At 52.2% G+C, this 19,829-nt stretch overlaps 6 protein-coding genes across 6 annotated transcripts; 3 read left to right on the plus strand and 3 right to left on the minus strand.

Annotated features, from left to right (window-relative positions):
• Nucleotides 1-2,946: 2,946 nt before the first annotated feature.
• Nucleotides 2,947-4,374, plus strand: PpBr36_03798 (uncharacterized protein; the record flags this gene model as incomplete). Its single annotated transcript, XM_029890967.1, has 1 exon — nt 2,947-4,374. The coding sequence occupies one exon, from the start codon at nt 2,947-2,949 to the stop codon at nt 4,372-4,374; it is 1,428 nt and encodes a 475-aa protein (XP_029753235.1).
• A 316-nt stretch (nt 4,375-4,690) lies between these two features.
• PpBr36_03799 (uncharacterized protein) lies at nt 4,691-5,095 on the minus strand (the record flags this gene model as incomplete). Its single annotated transcript, XM_029890968.1, has 1 exon — nt 4,691-5,095. One exon carries the CDS (start codon nt 5,093-5,095, stop codon nt 4,691-4,693), a length of 405 nt encoding a protein of 134 aa, XP_029753234.1.
• A 1,171-nt stretch (nt 5,096-6,266) lies between these two features.
• On the plus strand, nt 6,267-7,421 carry PpBr36_03800 (uncharacterized protein; the record flags this gene model as incomplete). The annotated part of the gene is made up of 1 exon (XM_029890969.1): nt 6,267-7,421. One exon carries the CDS (start codon nt 6,267-6,269, stop codon nt 7,419-7,421), a length of 1,155 nt encoding a protein of 384 aa, XP_029753098.1.
• A 1,458-nt stretch (nt 7,422-8,879) lies between these two features.
• PpBr36_03801 (uncharacterized protein) lies at nt 8,880-9,932 on the plus strand (the record flags this gene model as incomplete). Its single annotated transcript, XM_029890970.1, has 1 exon — nt 8,880-9,932. One exon carries the CDS (start codon nt 8,880-8,882, stop codon nt 9,930-9,932), a length of 1,053 nt encoding a protein of 350 aa, XP_029753097.1.
• Nucleotides 9,933-12,478: 2,546 nt separating this feature from the next.
• On the minus strand, nt 12,479-14,385 carry PpBr36_03802 (uncharacterized protein; the record flags this gene model as incomplete). The annotated part of the gene is made up of 3 exons (XM_029890971.1): nt 12,479-12,634; nt 12,714-13,973; nt 14,074-14,385. 3 exons carry the CDS (start codon nt 14,383-14,385, stop codon nt 12,479-12,481), a joined length of 1,728 nt encoding a protein of 575 aa, XP_029753096.1.
• A 4,152-nt stretch (nt 14,386-18,537) lies between these two features.
• On the minus strand, nt 18,538-18,654 carry PpBr36_03803 (uncharacterized protein; the record flags this gene model as incomplete). The annotated part of the gene is made up of 1 exon (XM_029890972.1): nt 18,538-18,654. One exon carries the CDS (start codon nt 18,652-18,654, stop codon nt 18,538-18,540), a length of 117 nt encoding a protein of 38 aa, XP_029753095.1.
• Between the last annotated feature and the right edge of the window lie 1,175 nt (nt 18,655-19,829).

Consider the following 19,829-nt stretch of genomic DNA (forward strand, 5'->3'; position numbering starts at 1 on the left):
TTTGTTCGGCAATTGAGACAACGACAGTAGAAAGAAAGAAAGAAAAGACATGCAGATGGGTTTTCAGCTGCAGCATACCCTACCTGCATCCTGCAAAAGTCCGCGAGGCGAATTGACAATATTGAAGACGCTGTGGTTTTGCATGTGGAGTGCCAATGTTAACAAAGTGCGGCTGAGAAGTTCCAAAAAAATCGCCACTGGAAGATTTTTAAATGAGGAGGACTGTATTAAAAGAAAAAAAAAAAGAGTCCCATGCTCAGTACCCAAAAATAACAGTGACAAAATAAAAAGCAAAAAAGACCAAAGTCGTTGCCTGGAAGGGCTGAGCTACCCCCCGAAAGCGCACAGGAACGAGGTCGGGGGAGATTGGCCAGAGAAAAGAAAACCGCGTGGTTCTTACGTATCCGTGCCCCATTGACTCTGGCAGGTCAGGGCAAAAAAAAAAAAGTACCGTTTGTTAGCTCGGGCAAGAGAACGACTCTCAAACGGGGCTGTAGATCGACTACTAGTGCAGGCCGCGTCGAACAAGCAACAAGGAGTGCATGGACAAATTGTCAAAATCGACCTGCTCGAAAGATTTGTGACGTACGACTTCTGACCGGACAGAAATCTGACCCGGAGGGGAAAGAATGCTAGATCAAAGCGGCGGCCGAAACAATTGAGTTTGTGTTTTTTTGGGGTGTGTCTCTGTGCGGTAGACTGCAAACGGGCAAACTTGTCAAGAAACTTAGCGCCATGTAGTTTTACGCTTATATCTCACTTCCCCCGATGGGAAGCTTGGCTTGTCAGGGACTTTCTTGGCCATAACGGGAGACAAGGCGTCGTGACAAGACTTTCCAAGACTTCTTTTTTGTTAGAGGGGTTCAAAAAAGAAAGAAGAAAAAAATAAGCAAATTCGGCCTTGGCATCTATCTGAATATGATTGCTGAGTAGAGATGAATGGATGGATAATTCTTGGCTATTGAACTCAAAGACGGAGATAAGAAACAGAATAAGATAAACTTAACAACCCACGCGGACAAAGACCAAATCTTGACAATCCATCAATACTTGCTTCCTAACATGCATCCGCTAGCGAGAAAAAGGTGCATTGGGGTTGTTTGTGTCCCCACGGTGGACGCAGGGTGCCCCCCTGAAAGATTGGCTGCGCTTGTGGCGGTTCGGCAGCTATTGCTGCTGTGCTGTATGACCAATGCCTTTTTACCTGGCTTGCTGGACCTAGTTTGCAAGGGTTCCCTGTTGCTCTTTGCCAGGCACACCGTTCCCCGAGACGATCTCCCGCTGTACCCTTTCCCTCCTGTTTCGCCTGTTTTCACCATTCCAAGTTTTTGTATGTAGACTAGACTGCACATAGATGGTACGAAATACGCAAAGTCACTCCAAAAAGTTCCGGTTCCTGGTCCGTCCAATTAATCCCGGTGACATCACCTGTCGTACCGAGAAGGGACGCACAAAAAAAAAAAAAAAAACGGATTGCAACCGACGGATACCAGGGGTCCAACCTGAACACGAGTCGGTAACGATATAAAGTTAAATCACGATGTGATAATGATCAAGATGCGCGATTGGCAGTTGCTTTTGAGGTTCTGCTGACCTTCTACGCTCCCCAAAGGGTCCTGCGGCACAGTCAGGACCCAGATTAGCAAAAGAGTTCCAGACTGGTTCTCTGCATGATAATATCAATAGAAGCATGCGTCCTCCTTTGCAGGACCCTCTTTGATGACTGACTGTTGAGTATTGAATCCTTGGGAGATTACGCAGGCCGACAACACCACTTTTTCATAGTCGACAGTGCCTGGGAGTGAGCCAGCTGGCTAATTACTGCCCCAACCTAGGTTCTCGGATAGTGACATGGTTATCAGAGAGCAAGGTTTTGTTCGCCGAACATTTTCACGGCTGCTATACGAACCACGCGTGTCACATAGATGCCGATAACCATGCGCACAAGTCATTCCTCAAATAACAAAAAGTCAATTCAAACTTGTTTCCTAGCGCGCGCCGAAAACAGTCAACCACCACAACGACCCAACCCCACCCTGTTCACGACCCTGTGTTGCATGTTCACTACCTTGCGCACCGGCGCGCACCGCGACATGTCCTGCCTGTCGGGTACCTGAAGCTAGTCATTGAAGCAAGAGCCTCCATTAGCCCCAGTGGGCGTGGGGGGGAAGAGTTCGAATGGGGAAAGTGGTACGGGTTGCCAATCCCGACGTTCCTATTGGGGGGCGGGGGGAAGTGTGACGGGGGAGGAGGAGAGGCATGGCAAGCAAGCATGGCTGGTTTGTTGATGGAGGTTTCTGTTTCGTGCTCGGACTTTTCGATATTGGGGCCCGTTCTATCGGATTTTGCGACCTTCTTGGCATCAAAAAGAAGAAAAAAGAGGGACACGAGCACACACACACACACACTCAACTCGAAGCCAGCTGTGCCCACCCTTGTCTGGTCCGTGCAGTGCAGAATACCACTGCCAAGCGTATACTTTTTTTTTTCTTCCTGCGCGACTGTCGTTACCGTTTTTGGCTTTTTTTTGCTTAATTCTCTTTTTTTTTCAGTTTCTACTATTTTTTTCACTTTGCGTCTTTTTCTTTTTGTCTAATGCTCCAGGGGGCAGGGACCTTCCGGCCGCGCTACTCGCGAACCGAGCCATGAGTAAGTAATATCAGGAGGCTAAGCCTTGGGGGAAACCAACGTGGCGTGGAAGGATATAATGGCCTCGATGTCTCACCTCCATGTCCCTTTTCTGCCTGCTCTACCATCAGCGCCTACCTTCAGTCGCCTGTTCCTATTCCTCTTAGACTCTTTGAGTCTGCCGGTCGCTACCTACTCCAGAACCTCATAGGAGTCTTTTAAACTTTCACAACTTACTTTTTATATAATTTTTTTTTTCTCTTCGTTTTTGTATATACAACATCTTCGCTTGACAATAACCTTAACTCAACTGCGAACATGCGTACTACACTTCTTACCGCCGCCCTTGCGGTGGCTCCAGCCCTCGCCTATCCCGGCATGGGCACACCTGAGCAGAACAAGCAGGTCCGCGCCGCCATGGCCGCTGGCGAAAACTACCACGACAAGCTGGTCCGTGACATCACCAAGGCCACCGCCAGAGTCAAGCAGCCCCGCCAATGCGGCAAGCGCTGCCAGGGCGACGCTGAGGAAACCGATCAGGATGGAGACGAGGAGGTGGACGGTGGCGGCGGCGGTCGCGACCCCGACGAGAACCACGACCTCGACTCGCTCGAGTTGATCGGCGACCTGATCGGCATGCCCAACAACAAGCTCTCCAGCACCGGCTTCGCCATCAAGGAGCTGCTGACCACGACCGGAGGCGCCCCGGAGAGCGGCGAGAGCTACCGCCCCGGCGAGCTGGCCGCCAGGGGCACGGCGGCCTGCGCCAAGGACACGTGCTGCATCTGGAAGTACATCGCCGACGACATGGTGCCCATCTTCAGGGGCAGCTCGGGTCGCTGCACGGATTTGGCCCGCGGCGCCATCCGCATGGGCTTCCACGACGCGGGCGGCTGGTCCAGGACCACGGGCCAGCTCGGAGGCGCCGACGGGTCGCTCATCCTGGCCCCCGAGGAGATCCAGCGGTCTGACAACCGCGGCCTCGAGGAAATCGTCGAACAGACCAAGAAGTGGTACGCCGACTATTCGAAGTACGGCGTGGGCATGGCCGACCTGGTGCAGTTCGCTGCCAACGTCGCCACGGTCGTGTGCCCGCTCGGCCCGCGCGTGCGCACCTTTATCGGCCGCAAGGACTCGTCCGTCCCGGCCCCCAAGGGCCTGCTCCCGCCCGTCGACGGCAGCGCCGACTTTCTGATCGAGATGTTCCGCAACAAGACCATCGAGCCGCACGGCCTGGCGGCCCTGCTCGGCGCGCACACCACCTCGCAGCAGCGGTTCGTCGACCCATCGCGCGCCGGCGACCCGCAGGACAGCACGCCGGGCGTCTGGGACATTCTGTACTACCAGGAGACGCTGAAGCAGGTGTCGGTGCCCGAGAAGGTGTTCATGTTCCAGTCCGACGTGGTGCTGTCGCAGCACCCGCTCATCAAGCAGGAGTTCAGCCTGTTCGCGGCCAAGGACCTCGGCCAGTCGCACTGGAACTTTGACTACGCCCGCGAGTACATCCGCCTGTCGCTGCTGGGCGTCTACAACATCAACGACCTGACCGAGTGCACAAAGTCGCTGCCGGCCAGGACCAAGACCTTCTCGGCTCCCGACGAGGACCTGGTCAGCAGGTGGCTGTCGGGCGGCAACGTCGCCGGCGACACGGCCAGGAAGATCATGAACGGAGAGAGCCTCAACGGCGGCAAGGGCATTTTGGGGCTTGTCTCGGGCCTGTTTAGCAAGATCAAGGGTATGATGTAATTGGTGGGGCGACTCTTTGTATAAATGGCGTCTTTTTTTTTTTTTTTTTTCTCTTCTTCTTCCCCCTATCTCATATAGAAAGGAACTCTTGGTAAATAATTTTAGTTTTAGTCATATAGTCCAACCCAGATTTGTTTGATACACCCATCATGAATCTCACCAACTTGAACATCTTCAGTGTCGCATCAAACGCAAATGTTGCTAGTAAATATTAACAATTAAAAGATATCATCGACAGCCCAAACAAGCTTTTGCATATCATCCCCAAGCGTTCAACATTAATCACCTCCACAACCAACAACATCCGAACTCCCCCTCACAGCGCCTGCACGGCAAAGCTCCTGTCGGGGGTGACGACCTGCCCGTTGGGGATGTCGCGGTCGGCGTAGCTGGGGAAGGCGATGAGCTTCTTGCTCCAGTCGGCGACGCTCCAGGTGGTGAAGCCGTTGCCCGGGCCGAACTGGCCGCTCCAGCCGCTCGTGACCTGGTAGGGACCGCAGACGACGCCGCTGACGCTGGCCCGCGACGCCTCGGACGCCGCCTTGACCTCGTAGCTGCAGGCGGTGCCGTTGATGCCGAACTCGACCTTGCAGACCGTGTCGGCGTCGTTGCAGGTGCGCTTGAAGCTGTTGATGGTCCAGGTGGCCGCGACGGTGGAGACGGGAGCGGCGGCGGCGGTGGAGGCCAGGAGGGCGATCAGGGTGGTGGTTGAGAAGTGCATTGTGGTGTGTTTGGTGGTTTTTTTTTTTTTTTTTTTTTTGTTTTGTTTTTTGTGTGTGGAAGTTGATGTGTTGTGATTTGTTTCTTGAAGCAGGAGCTTGGAGTAGATGTTTTGCTGATGAGGACGAGTGAGTTGCTGATACTTGCTGGGCATCACCGGCGCTTTTATACTCGACAGATCCCCCCCCCCAGTCAACTTTCGTCACCAAACAACCCGTGGAATTGCCATCTCGGACCGATTCCCCGCCGCTGACTAGCAACAACATCCATTGATCATGACGAGCAATTCCTCCCTGGATGTCTCCCCACCAGCACCACACGTTACGGAGATGGAACATGCAGTTGGATCAGGATGCAAAAGAATACGCTCATAGCCCGCAGAAGACATGATCAGAATAGCAACGCCGAACAAGAGTCGTATGCCGCCCGTCAGCAGCCAACCACGCTATGGACCGAATCGGGAAAACCGTGTAGCCCCCGCTGTCATTCATTGGGTCGGGAATAGCTGCAGAAGATTCTACGCCGCGGCCGGTCTTGATCGGCTGATTGACACGAGGTATTACAACCTCGTATTCTGCGGGGTGCAGCGGGCTAGACTGACGAGTGGTTTAGCTTGTCCGTATGCATTCCCGGGGCGACTGCAGGCCCGTTTGCCATTGTGGGTAAATTTTTTATGGAAAGACCGGCGGTGAAGATGATTTGAATATCTGGTTGTGATTTGTAACACGAGATGGACGGCTTTTGGTATTCCTGTCTTTTTGAGTTTGTCTTGTTCGACTGTGATGGATGGTATGGAAAAATGAATGCACTGCAAAAATTGCGGGGTCTTGCCGGGATCCGAAGCAGGCGGGCAGGCAGGCTGGGCTGGCTGCTGGGCTGGCTGCTGGGCTAGTCTCTGTGAATTCCTCAGGAAACCCTGCCTGCCCCACATCGTCAGCAAACATGGCAGCCCCACGCGTTCATGCCCAATTAAATTAAAGCTGCTGCTCGCGTACCTACCCACGCAGATCGCGTCAGATTGACGGTCGCCTGCCGCCAGTTTTTCAGGGCCCCCAGAACCGACAGCCTGGAAAGTTCGTTCTGTGGTAACCTCATCAGATGAGCTCAACTTCCAACGTCTGGAAGCTTCAAGCGCCTTTGTGCACCTTTGGAACGTATAGTTACACAGCACAATGGGTCCCTTCACAACCTCATCAGTCATCCCGCTCGCGGCAGCAGTTGCTGCGGCCTACTGCATAATTGGCCTTCAGAAGCAAAATGGCTTGTTTGACATGCTGAACACGCTCGCGGAAGAGCACCCGACGCGTCTGCCTGACTCTGATGTCGACGGGGCGCTCATCGATGTAGGGGATTCGGGGTTTGGCAAATTCCTACTCGTCCTCGTCCGCTTTTTCTACCCCATCATGACGGGCGAAAGCCCTCGCCTGTCTCTGTTTAGCTTTTGGTTTGCTGGCCAAGTCATCTCCATGCACACGCTGCTGGTGCTCGAAGGCCTGCGCGAGGGCAACCGCGGCAGGATGATTTCCTACACGGTCATCTGGGGAGTCCTGTACCAGCTCGTCCCGTTCGGCGTCACCATAAGTATATGGGTTGCCGTTTGGATGTGGACATCGCCCATAGCCAAGCTGTCTGCCGCAACTCCCCAGCCCGTCCTCCGCAAGGCCCTTGGCATCGGTAACGCCGACTTGTCCGTCGTCATCCACTCGATCGTCTGGGGTTTCGTCATCCCGACGGTCCTGCTAGGCCTACCATCGTCGTCGCCCCAGATTACTCAGCGCTACATCATCATTTGGCAATTCTTCCCCATCTACGTCAGCTTTGCTCGCTTCGTCTTCTCCAACGCCCTCCAATTCCTTGGTGTGGACAACTCGGTGCCGGCTCCTCCGCCCGCCGACCCCAAGAAGCCCGGACCCAGCCTGACCAAACGCCTCCGCGCCGTCTACTTTCCCGCCCTGGTCATGACGGCCGCCGTGCACACCCTGACGCTCATGTGGGTCTTTTTCCCGGACATGCGGCCGGCGATGCTCGAGGGTGCATCGATCGATTTTGTCGACGTTTTCAAGCCCACTTCACGCCCGGGCTACGTCGTGCCCATCTCAACCGCCGCCGACGGTGTGCTTAACCTCCTCCACTACGACATGTACTTTGGCGGCGCTGCAGTGCTGTACTGGGCCGCTCAGATGTACTGGGCTTCGACGAACGCGCCGAGCATGGCTAGCGTCTTGACAGTGTTGGTGGGCCCCGGGGGTGCGGCTCTGGCTTTGGTCTGGAGGCGGGACGAGCAGTTGTTGGTGGATCTGCCTGAAGCGTCCAAAAAGGACGACTAACAGAGCTCAGCCCACAAGCAGGGCTCGTTTTACGACCTTCCGATTCCAGTTCGGAAGATTTATGGTAGGAATTCTGTATATTTGTGGTGCGGCGCCGAATAAAGCACGCCCATCTACTTGCCATGTACATATCCCCCACCCTTTTCCTTCTGATATATTCCCGTCTTGTCGTGCAGGACCATCTGAGGAAAATATTGCAGTCGACCCCTTTCGTTTTTTTTTCAGTCAGGCCCGACGTTTCTATGCCCGAACTGGACAGGACTGCCAAAATTGTACATATCATCCAAATGTTCGGCTCAATCATCTCATTCAGTTATCCGCAAGACGTCTGTTTTTTTCTTTCTTTCTCTTTTTCCTCTTCCACGAATGATGCAGGCTAAATAGACTCGGTTCAAGTGTATCAGCTTGAATCTTTTAGTTGTTTACTACTTGCTTGCATCACTATCGCAAATCGCTGCCCCCTCCGTCGGTGATAATATTCAGGACAAAGAATATTTATTTGGAGATAACTGCCACTCGATGAGAATCGCCAAGCCCCGCAACCTGATTCCCTACCCGTAACAAACCCAAACCAGCTCATGGCTTTAAGAGAATGGGCACTAGGCGGACTCTAGACATTCCGAGCCAGACCGTGTCGTTCGATTGCTTTCCTACGCATTCGACATTGTCGGCAGAGCAGAAACATAGCTATTACCGGCCAAGCACGGAATTGGGGACTTATCTCGGGACTTTTGCTCAAAACGCCTCAGAAATCATGACGGATCTCGGATGGTTCCGACGCGACGAACCCAATATCGAATCGGAAATAAAACTCAATTGACAGCGGACCTATCAAGTCAATCGACGACTTTGTTTCTTTTTCCAAAAATAACAGAACAAACAAGAGTCGTACCTAGCAGGTAGAGATTAATTTGGGCACGATTTTAGTTCGGATACTGGCCGGCGCTTATTTGGGCGGTTTTCTTATCTTTCCACGACTGCGAGGGTGTCCTGACGCATTTTCTTGTGTTGGAATGAACTAAGGGGATCCCTAAAAGTGGGCAATGGGCTCCGCTCCAATTGAGGGAAGATTTTCATGTTGTTTGAGATGAGGAGGAACGCTCTTATAAGCGCCATTTTAGTTTCGTATTCGTTCTCGGACCCTGAACAAAAAAAAAAAAAAAAAAAAAAAAGAGAGAAAACCCGCTGTATGTGATTGGGCCTTCATCGCGTTCGGATTTGGAATACAGTCCGAGGGTAATTAAAACCCGTGCGATGGATTCTCCACAATGTCCGGAAAGTACGTACAACCATTTGGTTTTTTTTTTTTCTTACTCTGGAAAAACTTGGATCGCATGGGGAAGAATTAACCAGTCACGACGATTCTTTCAACGCCAATCAACCCCATTAATCCGGGCGACTTGTTTTAATTCGAGAATTAAGGATTAATTCAAGGTTAAAACCGTCGCTCGAAATTAAATGGAAATCGCAGATATGACGTTCAATAACGCCGAGAAGTTGGACATGGCCAAGTCCTGGTTTTACGGACTCCGGCCCTTTTTCAAGTATGGCGTACCCTTTAACCCGGAGCGCGACATAGCTCCGCAGACCGGCAAGGTGATCCTCATAACGGGCGGCGCCTCAGGGATTGGGGCGGCATTTACGGCCCATATCGCGCGCCACTCGCCGGCGCAGGTCTGGATCGCCGACCTGCGGCCCGAGGCGGCCGAAAAGGCAATCTCGGCCATCTCGGCCGAGTGCCCCGACGTGGGGCTCCACTTCCTCCAGCTGGACCTGGGGGACGCCGAGTCGGTGAACCGGGCGGCGCGCGAGTTCTTGTCTCGCACGGACCGGCTCGACCTGCTCGTCAACAACGCCGGCATCATCCCGGCCAAGGGCTGGACGACCAAGGACGGGTACGAGGCCATGTTCGGCGTCAACTTTGTCGGGCACGCGCGGCTGACGGACCTGCTGCTGCCGCGGCTGCTCGAGACGGCGGCGACGCCCGGGGCGGACGTGCGCGTGGTCTCGGTCGCGAGCGGCGGCCACGGCGTGCACCCGCGGCCGGACGGCGTGCTGCTAGGCGGCGACGGCGCGCTGCTCCGCGAGCCCACGTGCGGCGGCGTGACGACCATGCAGCGCTACGCGCAGAGCAAGCTGGCCGTGATGCTGTGGGTGCGCCGCCTGGCCCGCGAGTGTCCGGCCCTCACGGTCGTGTCGGCCCACCCCGGCACCGTCGCCACCGGCATCGCCAACGAGATGTCCGGCGGCAAGCCCATCAAGCTGCCGCAGTTCGTCATCAGGATCACCGGCACAAAGACCCCCGAGACAGGGGCCTACAACCAGCTCTGGTGCGCCACCGCGCCCAGGGGCCAGGTCGTCAGCGGCAAGTACTACTGCCCCGTGGGCTTGCCGGGTCACGAGTTTGGCATCGCGCAGGACAGGACAAAGGCCGACGACCTGGAGGAGAGGTTGTGGGCCTGGTTGCACAAGGAGCTAAAGGGGGAGAACCTGGTAAAGCTGGACGGTTAGGGTTCGGGGAGTTTAGTTTTTTTTTTTTTTTTTTTTTTTTTTTTTTTTTGACTGTGAGAGCCTCCGACTTTTGCTTTTGTATTTTTACTTGTATTCTCTTTCTATTTCTCTCTTGCTCTCTCTCTCTTTCCCTCCCTTTGTTCATTTTGCAGCCTTTGCTCAAGATACCTGGCTTGACGCCATATTATATTGTAATTTCCTTTGTATATCTATTTCTGGCAACCCTGAGAATGCAGCAACTCTTACCATGGTGGACGACTCAGATACCTGCGTTCAATGTCGTGTAGCTGGTGTCGGTCCAGGTGACCTTGGGTCCGACAAGCCGCACCCAACCCACCTTGGGTAAAGCATTGTTTGTGGGGGGGATAGACTACGGATTTTGGTCCTTAGTTCCTCCTCTGAATAGATATTCTGTTTGCCACCTCTTCCACAGCTAGTCCTTGATCCCAGCATGACTCCTGTATAATTATTTTTGTTCACATTCCTGGATGAGAAAAGTCGTGTTAAGCCCGATTTGGAAAGGTACCCGGCAAAATCGTCCAATTCCAAGACCAAAAAAGGTTGATTGACCCCTTGTTTGCTTTCTCAAGTTGGGTTGACTTTTCCGATACCCTGCGAATACATGGCTTTTAGGAACGAGGAATTGATCAGAGATGAGACTTGGTGTGACACCAACTAACTTGGAGGTCATGTGCTTCAGATGCGAATACGCATCGCGACCTTTGGCGGGCAGGATGTTCCAACAGCAACGCCAATTTCAACAAAGTGAGAAAAAGAGATTATAAGGCTCCTTTTCCCAACACGCAGGATTCCGCGGCACAAAAGAGTAGAAACACCAAAGAAACAACAACTGCGCAGTTTTTCTTTGGGAAACAGCACTCCGTACCTGGCTTATTCGGCCTTTGTCATTTTTATTTTATTTTTATCTTTACGATCTTCCGACTGTATTCGGCTACACCCGCCCGATCTGTTATCTAGCGCCAGCCGCAGACCCTGATAAAAAAAAAAGATTATCGTGGCAGTGGAAGCCAAGTATGTGACAAAGGTCAAGGGGGATGCTCCCCGCTCAAAAACGGCTCTTGGGCTGGACTTTTCATCTTCTCTACCAAAAAGAACAGATTGATAAAAAAAAAACTTTTTCGGATGTCCCTAAATTTTTAGCAGTTCCCGCCGTGCTTGCGTACTGTTCGACGATTCAAATGACTTGGAGCTAAAGCCAGTATCAGATTTTGCTGGATCGGACTATTTCTCCTTTGGCATATAGCGCAGAGTTTTCCAGGAACCAAACAACCCCTAAATGGAGGCCATTTACGAGTACGAGCCCCTCGGATTATGGAGCCCCTCGGTCTACGAAGCCTCTTTTCCAGGCTCAAGTGCCTACCTATGGCACAATTCACACGTCGTGAGCTCTTCCAGGCCTTGCTGCACGAGGCGGAAGGGATGCCGCACGAGGCGCTGTCGTATATATGAGGCTGTGACGGCGAGACATTGAGCGGGGCCACCAAGTTGCGCCGATGGCAACTAGGTATAAATACGCAGAGATGGTCCTGCCTTGGCCCGGCCCCGGGAGATTCCGAGACGAATGCGATTCATGCGTTGGATGGATGCGCTGGATAGAAAAAGCCCTCGACGGGCCTAGATGCGGGGGGCGGTTAGTCCCCCCAGCCAGCATGTATTGAATGCACGAGGTGCCACTGCCTGGCTGCTGGGCGCACTGTCATCAGCCATATACCAAGAGACGAGAATCACGGCCGAGAAAGCCGGGTAGAGATAGACGCACAACCCGACGTCGATAGGAGGTATTCCCTTCCGAACCTGCAAGAATCCGAGCAGAAAAAGCTCCCTAGCCTGTACAGCTCAGCATCGTTAAAGAGGATCTGGGTCATACAGAAGCCGGCCAATGCACCATCGGCTTCCGTCATGTACAGGAGGTACTCGGCACGGTCATGGATGTTAGTTACCGGCGACGAGGTTACAGCTAAGATGTTGCTCGAAAAAGGCACGGAGCCGCCCGGATCGTTCGCGCGGTGGATGGGGGACCTCCTGGCGTTCCACGTCCCTCGTTCAAAATGATCGCAGATGGAAACGGTGACATGGTAAAGCTTTTGCTCCATCATCCGGCGGACCCCAAAGCCACGCTTTAGACGCTGACAATGTCGCTGGGGCTCACTGACAGCGTGGACGATGCCGCTATGGTAGGAATGCTTGGTGAGCGGTGGGCTATGTTGTAGTCGAGAGAACGCAGATCAGGACTTTGCTATCTTGGTTCAGTCTGCCAATCACAAAGAGTTTGTTAGACAATTCACCATTGATGTCTGCCTTGTATCCAGGAAACCAATAGACTGGTCTAGTTCTAGTCGGCTAGTTGGTGGAATACTTTGTTGGAGAGGCAAATGGATCGGACGCTTGTCATTTGGTCGAGAACAGGCAGAAACGTGGTATAATCCGAGTATTATTATTCAGGCCTGCATCAAAACGCCAATGGAAAAAAAAGAGACTACCTATATTTTACAGCATCTATGCGTCTTGTCTCGGTGACGCATTCATTAGCCAGCCTCGACCGCAGGTTCCGCAGCAATTGCGCTTCTCTTCTCCTCGGGATGCACCAGCTCTCTCGTCTTGAACCTGGCCCAAAAGTTGTTTTGCTTGACGAACCAAGCATTGACCAGCTGCCATTCTTGTTCTGGGTCTTTAAACTCAATCTGCAGACATCAGAGGATTTTGTTAGCAAACGTTGTCGTCCCAATGACGGTGCTCTCAACAAGGGAAGGATTTACTCACCTCAAACCGCCTCAGCAAGCTCGGCACCAGCTTGTAAATCTCCAAGAGGCTGATGTTCTTGCCGATGCAGGTCCTCGACCCCATGCCGAACTGCATCATCATGCCCCCCATCTCCTTGATGCGCTGTTCTTCGCGCGCCCGAACCTCATCCCCAGCCGGCCCGGCCGCCTTGACCAGCTCCTCGTCGACCAGCCACCTCTCGGGCCGGTAGACGTCGACATCCTCGCCGAATATGTCCTTGTTGTTGTGGATGACCCAAGCGGAAACGCCGACGATGGTGCCGCCGGGCACGAAGCGGCCGGCAATCTCCATGCCGCCCTCGGGCACGACCCGCTCCAGCGGCAGGCCGGCGGCCGGGTGGACGCGGAAGGCCTCCTTGACGCAGGCGTCGAGGTACGGCAGGCGCTGGCTCTCGTGCCAGGTCACGAGGCCGGTGTGGTAATCTTCAAAGGCGCCGCGGCGGGCCGCGTCGTCGATCTCGCGCCGCAGCCGGGCCATGGCGCCCGGGTTCCGCAGCAGGTTGTAGAAGACGGCGCTGAGGCTGATGGCGGTGGTCTCGGAGCCGGCAAAGGCCATGGACACGGCCATGGTCTGCACGAGCGAGTCGTCCATGAAGTCGGGCCGCGCCTCCTGCGCCGCCAGGAACTTGGACAGCAGGTCCGGGGACTTGGTCGTGGGGTGCGGCGGCTCCGCGGCGGCCTTTTCGTCCGCCCCGGCCCCGAACCCGCCGTTCATGCTGCTGCCGCCCGCTGGTAGACGCTCGGCCATGCGGGCGCGCGCGAACCTGGCCACGGGGAAGGTCGAGTCGAACAGCCCCCACTGCGACAGCCTGAGGTAGATTGGGTTCTTGAGGAAGAGCAGGTCGAGGAAGGGCATCTGGCCGACGGGCGCGACGTAGAGGAACAGCTTGGACAGGTACGCGACGATGCCGTCGATGTCCTCGTTCTTCTCGACGAAGCCGTGCCGCTTGCTGTACGTGATCTCGCCGATGACGTCAAACGCATAAAACTGCAGCCAGCGCCCAAAGTCGCAGCCGCTGTCGTCGCCGGCCGGCTTGTCGGCGAAGAGACGCTGGGTCTGGTCGAGGAAGAGCTTGGTCGTGTTGTCGACAAACGGCTCGTACTGCACCAGGGCCGACATGGCAAAGGCCGCGTTGACGCAGCGTCGGAACTTGGCGTGGAACGACTCGTCCACGGTGCTGAAGAGGGACGGGAGGCGCCGGCCGTTGACGACGGACTGTTGGACGATGTAAAAGTCGGACTTGGTAAGAAGGTTTAGTATCTTGCTACTCTTGTCCGTTGTGCAAATACACGAGCGGTGTAAAAAGAAAAAAGAAAAAAAATAAATAAATAAAACATACCTTGACCATATTCTTGTTCAGTCCGTAAATGGCCTTGAGGGCCTTGGGATCGGAAAAGGAAAGCGAATTAGGTCCTAGTCTGACCACGTCGCCGTACTTTTCATGCAGCTTGCGATGTGTGACCTCTGGCCGCTGCTTGTATACATCCCAAAATCGCCATAAATCCGTCAGAGACGCCAAGAACGGCCCTGGGTACTTGTGCAGTCCCTTTTGGTACCGGTTCCGGGCTAGCCATGCTGCTGTGATGGCGATGAGGACTGGTAGCCAGTTTGCGGCCAGGAAGTGTAGTATTGGTGCCGTCAGGCCTTGCATGGTGCTGTGTTGAAGTGTTTTGCTGCACTTCTGGGACGAATATATATTCCGTGTTGAACGGGGTTGACTGTGGATATTTTTAGGTGCTAATTGTTTGCCAGTCTGTTGGAGAAAAATGCACCCCAGTGCAAAAAACAAAACAAAAAAGAAGGAAAAAAAGAGATACAATATGTTCTTGGGTGATACTATCGGTGCTTCTCTAACAAGGCCACAGTGTCACGCAAACAAAAGATAAATTTCATGAAAAACCAACAGAAATCGAGAACAAGATTCCAAGCACACGACAGCACGAGACAAACTCCTTTTGATGTCGTCCAAGCTGCGGCTGACAGTAATCCCCCAACATGGCGGCCATGCAATTGCCGTGGGTTGGCAAAAGTGGGGATTAAAATCGCTTACAAAAATAGCGCGTCCTAGTGGATGCCCTTGTTTACTGTACAAAGGGAGAGAAAAAAAAAAAGATCAAAATCTCGGCATCACCTAAAGCTTTTCGGCCTGCTCAAGGCGGAAACCCGGGAGAGAAGATGCTGTCGTGGGAAACGGGATAAAGATTATGAGACGTGTGGGGGCGGCGCATGGGCTCTGAGATAGGGACTGACCTTGTTTGTCGGATCGGCAGATGACGATGTAATGTGCTTGCTGATAAGATTTATAGGATTGGGGTACACTTGGCTCTACGAATGTCCCGTTACGAATGTTCGTTGGCAAGACTTAGTTGGTTCGTCGCAATAGCAAGGATGCGATTGATCTGTGTTTGATGGTCTTTAGTTAATCGGATAGATCTGTGGCTGATCAAGAATCGATAATACAATGTATTATAGCAAATTGATGACAGTATTTTGTGTCGCATCGACCGACCGACCGCCTTGGTTGGACTGATCACAGAGTCCACTTCCGCCGGGTATCACAAAAGATTCCCCTGAATGCAATCCCAACAACTTCGGCAATCTGCACAAAGCCCTCGAAGAATACTATACGGATAAGAATATCCACGGTATGGGATGCCGGAAAGCACTCGAGATGATTATAACCCGGACCGGATTTGGGCAAGAAAGCGCGACAAGGGTGTTTTTTTTTTTTTTTTTTTTTTTGTTGCAAAAGACAAAATGATGCTAAACCAGAAATTGTCACCCTGCTCCGGAAGAACCTTTAATATATTTACTTTTTTCTGCACCGTGGAAATAATAAATTATTCTGTGTCCGTGTCTTCAAGACTCAAGAGTCAATTTTATGCAGAATTACAATCTCCCGGTAACTGTCCTTGTCTGCCGTCTTTTCTGCCGCCTGGCCTTTGCCACCGTCAAGCAAAAAAAAAAACTGCCGTAGGTTCGAATCGACTCGCATTCTCCAAGGACAGGGTGGATCCCCCCATAAGCGGGGAAATCCGGGGGGTTTCGAGCCTACGTTTCGGCAGATGCCACAGCCAGTCGTTGGGGGAAACGGTGGGGCTCGCACGGCGGCTGAACAATCCGTCTTTGACGTTTAGCCACTCCGGGGTTGGGCAAACGTCTTGACTACGTCGTAGAATTGGGCCATGTGACACAGAAGTGGAAGAACTCGTGGAGCCCTGTTATCCCCGTTCTAGAACGTGAACCGAATCTGTCTTGGTCATTGATAAAGCGCAATTCAACCCCCTGCTTTCTGGTCCAGAATGCACTCTAGGCGCCTGCGTGATGCAATCAAAGAGGGTCTGGGCGATTCTGGAACTACGTCAGGTCTGATTGCAAGATCGACCTATGCTTTCCTCTCATTATGCAAAGAGAAGCACCGCAATTGTGGTGATTTCCTTGATCTCTTCTCAATCTAGGCCGTTCACCAAACTATTTCAAGGTTACTTACAGTAGGGGATTGGATGTAACACGCTTATTTTTGGAACGAGCAATCCAAATCACAACGTCTTGGGAGTTGGTATACCGTTATACCCCAGATCGTGCGCAATGCGTGGCCCATGCAAGATGCAAATTGCATCTTGAGCCTGCCCTCACTTGAAGCATTGCGGATCGATACTAGATGATCCCAAGGACGGCGTCAGAAATACTGCTTCTGATGCATCCTGCTGGCTGAAATACATCAAGTGTATTAGTGTCGATGAATCAATTCTTCTAGCATGCGCCGCTATAGGCGCGACTATAACGGGGCGTCACCGTTGTTCTATCCGAGGCAAGACTGTCCAATGCTGCAGAGGGCGCACATGTAATAGCACAAAGCGTGAGATACAACGTTGAATCGACCGTAGCTGCTGCAACCTTGTACAAAACCACTCCATGCTCGACGTTCATAATGAGGCTGATGTGGGTGGCGATGCGCCCTCCAGCCCGCCCAATATTAGTAGCTTTGCTTATACCAATAAAGGCCTCAATGCTTAAGAATGCTAGACGACTGAGACGAACGATGTTTGGGGCAGAACATGCGCTCAGCAACTTGTATTCGTCAATGGCCAGAATCACTGGTTTCCCGGGCTTCCTATGGCAGATACTGAGAAAGCTGCCTCAACTAATGCTTAACAACTGTTTCCCATCTACACAACCTTGAAATGCGGAACGTCCTCGAAGAATTAAAATCAAAAATGCGGGGATTCATCTAAGCATCTCGATCAACTATCCCTGGACTAAACGCACTTATGAGATGTGCAGACAACTTCAAGCACCTGGATATGGAGCATCTATTAGACTATTATTATTGTTCACATGGCTTAAACTATCATGTGAAACAAACATACAGCGCAGTCGGGCCCTTTTTCTCTCTAGCCTATTGCAAAAATCCACTTGTCCGAGAATGATTAAATTTAGTGATATCTCCATAGAGGAGCAGTAAGCTGTGGGTGATTTTTAATCAGTGTAAGGAGCACCAACAGACAAAGACTAGGTATTTACAAAACCGACGCCATCAATCGTTTTGGGCTTTTCCTATGAAAGACTTATGACTAAAATCAAGAACACCCAGGGCGCTAACCATCTTGAAAATGGCCAAGGTCGAACCACATTCGACTGAACCACCGCGCACGCTCAGTTGAACAAGATGCAGGTCGTCACAAAATATGGCGTCAGTATCAACGCCTACAACCCGGAGGGTCAAACGGCGCCGCACATGGTGGCAACTTGCATGCGAAATGCCCAGTGTGCAGCTATACATCTCGACAACGGAGCCAACCTGAGCAAAGCATTCAGGAATGGGCGAACGCCGTCAATGGCGGCCACAATCAACAAGACCACTCTATGCTGAAACTGTTTTCGGACCATGGTTCCAAGCACACTTGGCTCAGGAATCCCTGACTTTGGTATAAAACAGAGCAGCACGCCAATGAGGACACGACGTCAAGGCTCGCTTCGTCCCTCCACTTCCTCAAGCTTTTTGAGCCATGCCAGATGACTTGTGTAATATGCGCGGAGCAGGTTGCCCACGGACTGTCCAAGATGAAAGACTTTACCACGCTTTTCAAGAGTTGCTAACCGCCGCGTTTTCGCGTCCAAATCGATTCAGGCTGCGCAGAGAACTCGGTTCATCGATGAGACCTTGTCCAGTTGGCATGTTATGTGATACCAGATAAGCCATTTCGACGGCCTTCATGCCCACAGACAGTGTACCAATGTGGCAAGGGGCACGGGTGAAATGGGCAGTTCGCTTCAACAACTATCGAGGATACCGCACTCAGGGCTGGAACTACGCCAGAACTCGACATTATCGCAAGTTCAGAATTGATGTCGGGATCAATCCAGCACTTGAAAAAGAAGCGTAGAATGAGGCCATGAAAACTTGTAGTAAGCACATCAACGGGCCTCCTGTCGGTTATAAAGGGCTCGCATCTGAGGTGTGAGCTTATCCAGCCGCTTCGTGATATTATCCTGTTATCTGTAGTTAGAACAACAAGTAACGACCAGCCTAACAAGGTCACAACAAGAAGAGGAGAGTCCTTACGTCTCGAGGGGCGCGGTGCAATCGAAATATTTGCCGGTATACATAAGATTGTTGTGGGTCCATCGCGTCCAAATCGAAGCAGCCTTTTGTATTTATTTATCGTACCCTACGCTTTTTGCATGCACATAAATGGCAGTGGACTGGTGAGGTAGCTAGCACAAAAGTCAAAAAATCTAAAAACATACAACACCGAGGATTCCCCAGTGGTCACCCACCTGAGTACTAGTTCGGCCCTCACTATCTTGGTACGAGAGCAAAATCGCTGGATTTGGGATCCCAGGTGTCTGAAAACGGATTGTCTTGCGTCCAGAAACGGTCGTCGTTGCTGCCCATGCTCCCAGCCAAACCACTCATCTACCGTCTCAATCACGTTTTTAAGCCCCACACCACCTTTGAAATTCAGGGTTGCACTGCTCGCTGCTAACAGCACCAAGTAGTTTCTTGGCAGCGGCAACAGAACCAATTAGCCCAAATGCTATTGCATCACTGAATTTGCGATGTTGGCTGAGAGCGTAGCTCAGCGAGAGTTCCGTAACTGTTACGTAGTAATTATGGCCCATGGCAGTCCCAGTCGTCAGGCCCCTATGCTCAGGCTGCTCACCCTATGCTCAGGTTGCTCACCCTCTCTGTTCAGGCCACCCATCACCCCTGCTTACGTCTAAACTGGGACAATGGACTTTAACCCAGTTTTGTGGGAGCGGCAGATAGCTGGGCGATAACCTGGCAAACTAGCCTGTAACCTGGAAGCAGGCGCTATCGCAGGAAAGCTCATGTAATCATCCTCCGCGTCCTGCCCTATAACATCGCCCTGTCTCTCTAGCGGGGATACAAATCCGAGGAATAGTTGATTTCACAAATGGCTGAGGCACAACGTATGGGTCGCGTTGTTTGTTATTTATTTTTTTTTCTCCCCAACTCGGTTGTTTTTCTGTAAAAAGGTCAATACTATTAAAGCCTAGTGTTCGTTATCTTTTTCATATAAAAGCCTTCTTGTGGGTGAGGTACAAAAGTCTGCAGCCCAACATATCTCGGGCCTGCCGTTACCCATGAAGTCTAAAAGCTAAAAAGAACTTCCGTGTCCAAACAAAATATAGATGAAATTCAATCACGGAAAACAACGAACAGCGGGTCTTCGTAGACCAGATCCGCTGATTTTCGGTGGGCTCTGTTAGAGGTTCAGCCTCTGGGCGTTGGTAATCGGTTTTATTCGGTAAATCCTGGCTTGGACAAAATAGCTTTGGACCCCTGGATCTCAGGCGCACCTACATAGGCGAGGTCCGCACCCGGAACGCACCCTTCTTCCTTAACTAACCTCCCGTAAATAATTGACAGGATCCAACTTCACAACCGTGTATACGTTGCAGGTCCCTCATAGTCTGGATGGAAAAGTGGGCTTTGGTTTGGCTTATAATTGTGGAAAAAAAAATCGTTTTTTGGCCAAAAGGCAGAACTGGCAGCTGGTGACTCTCCTGTTGGTTTTCTGTTTTTACCCCTTGGCTTCGCTTATGCGGTAGCAGCATCTAATGTCA

Source organism: Pyricularia pennisetigena, chromosome 3 (assembly GCF_004337985.1).
Source record: "Pyricularia pennisetigena strain Br36 chromosome 3, whole genome shotgun sequence".
NCBI classification, from domain to species: domain Eukaryota; kingdom Fungi; phylum Ascomycota; class Sordariomycetes; order Magnaporthales; family Pyriculariaceae; genus Pyricularia; species Pyricularia pennisetigena.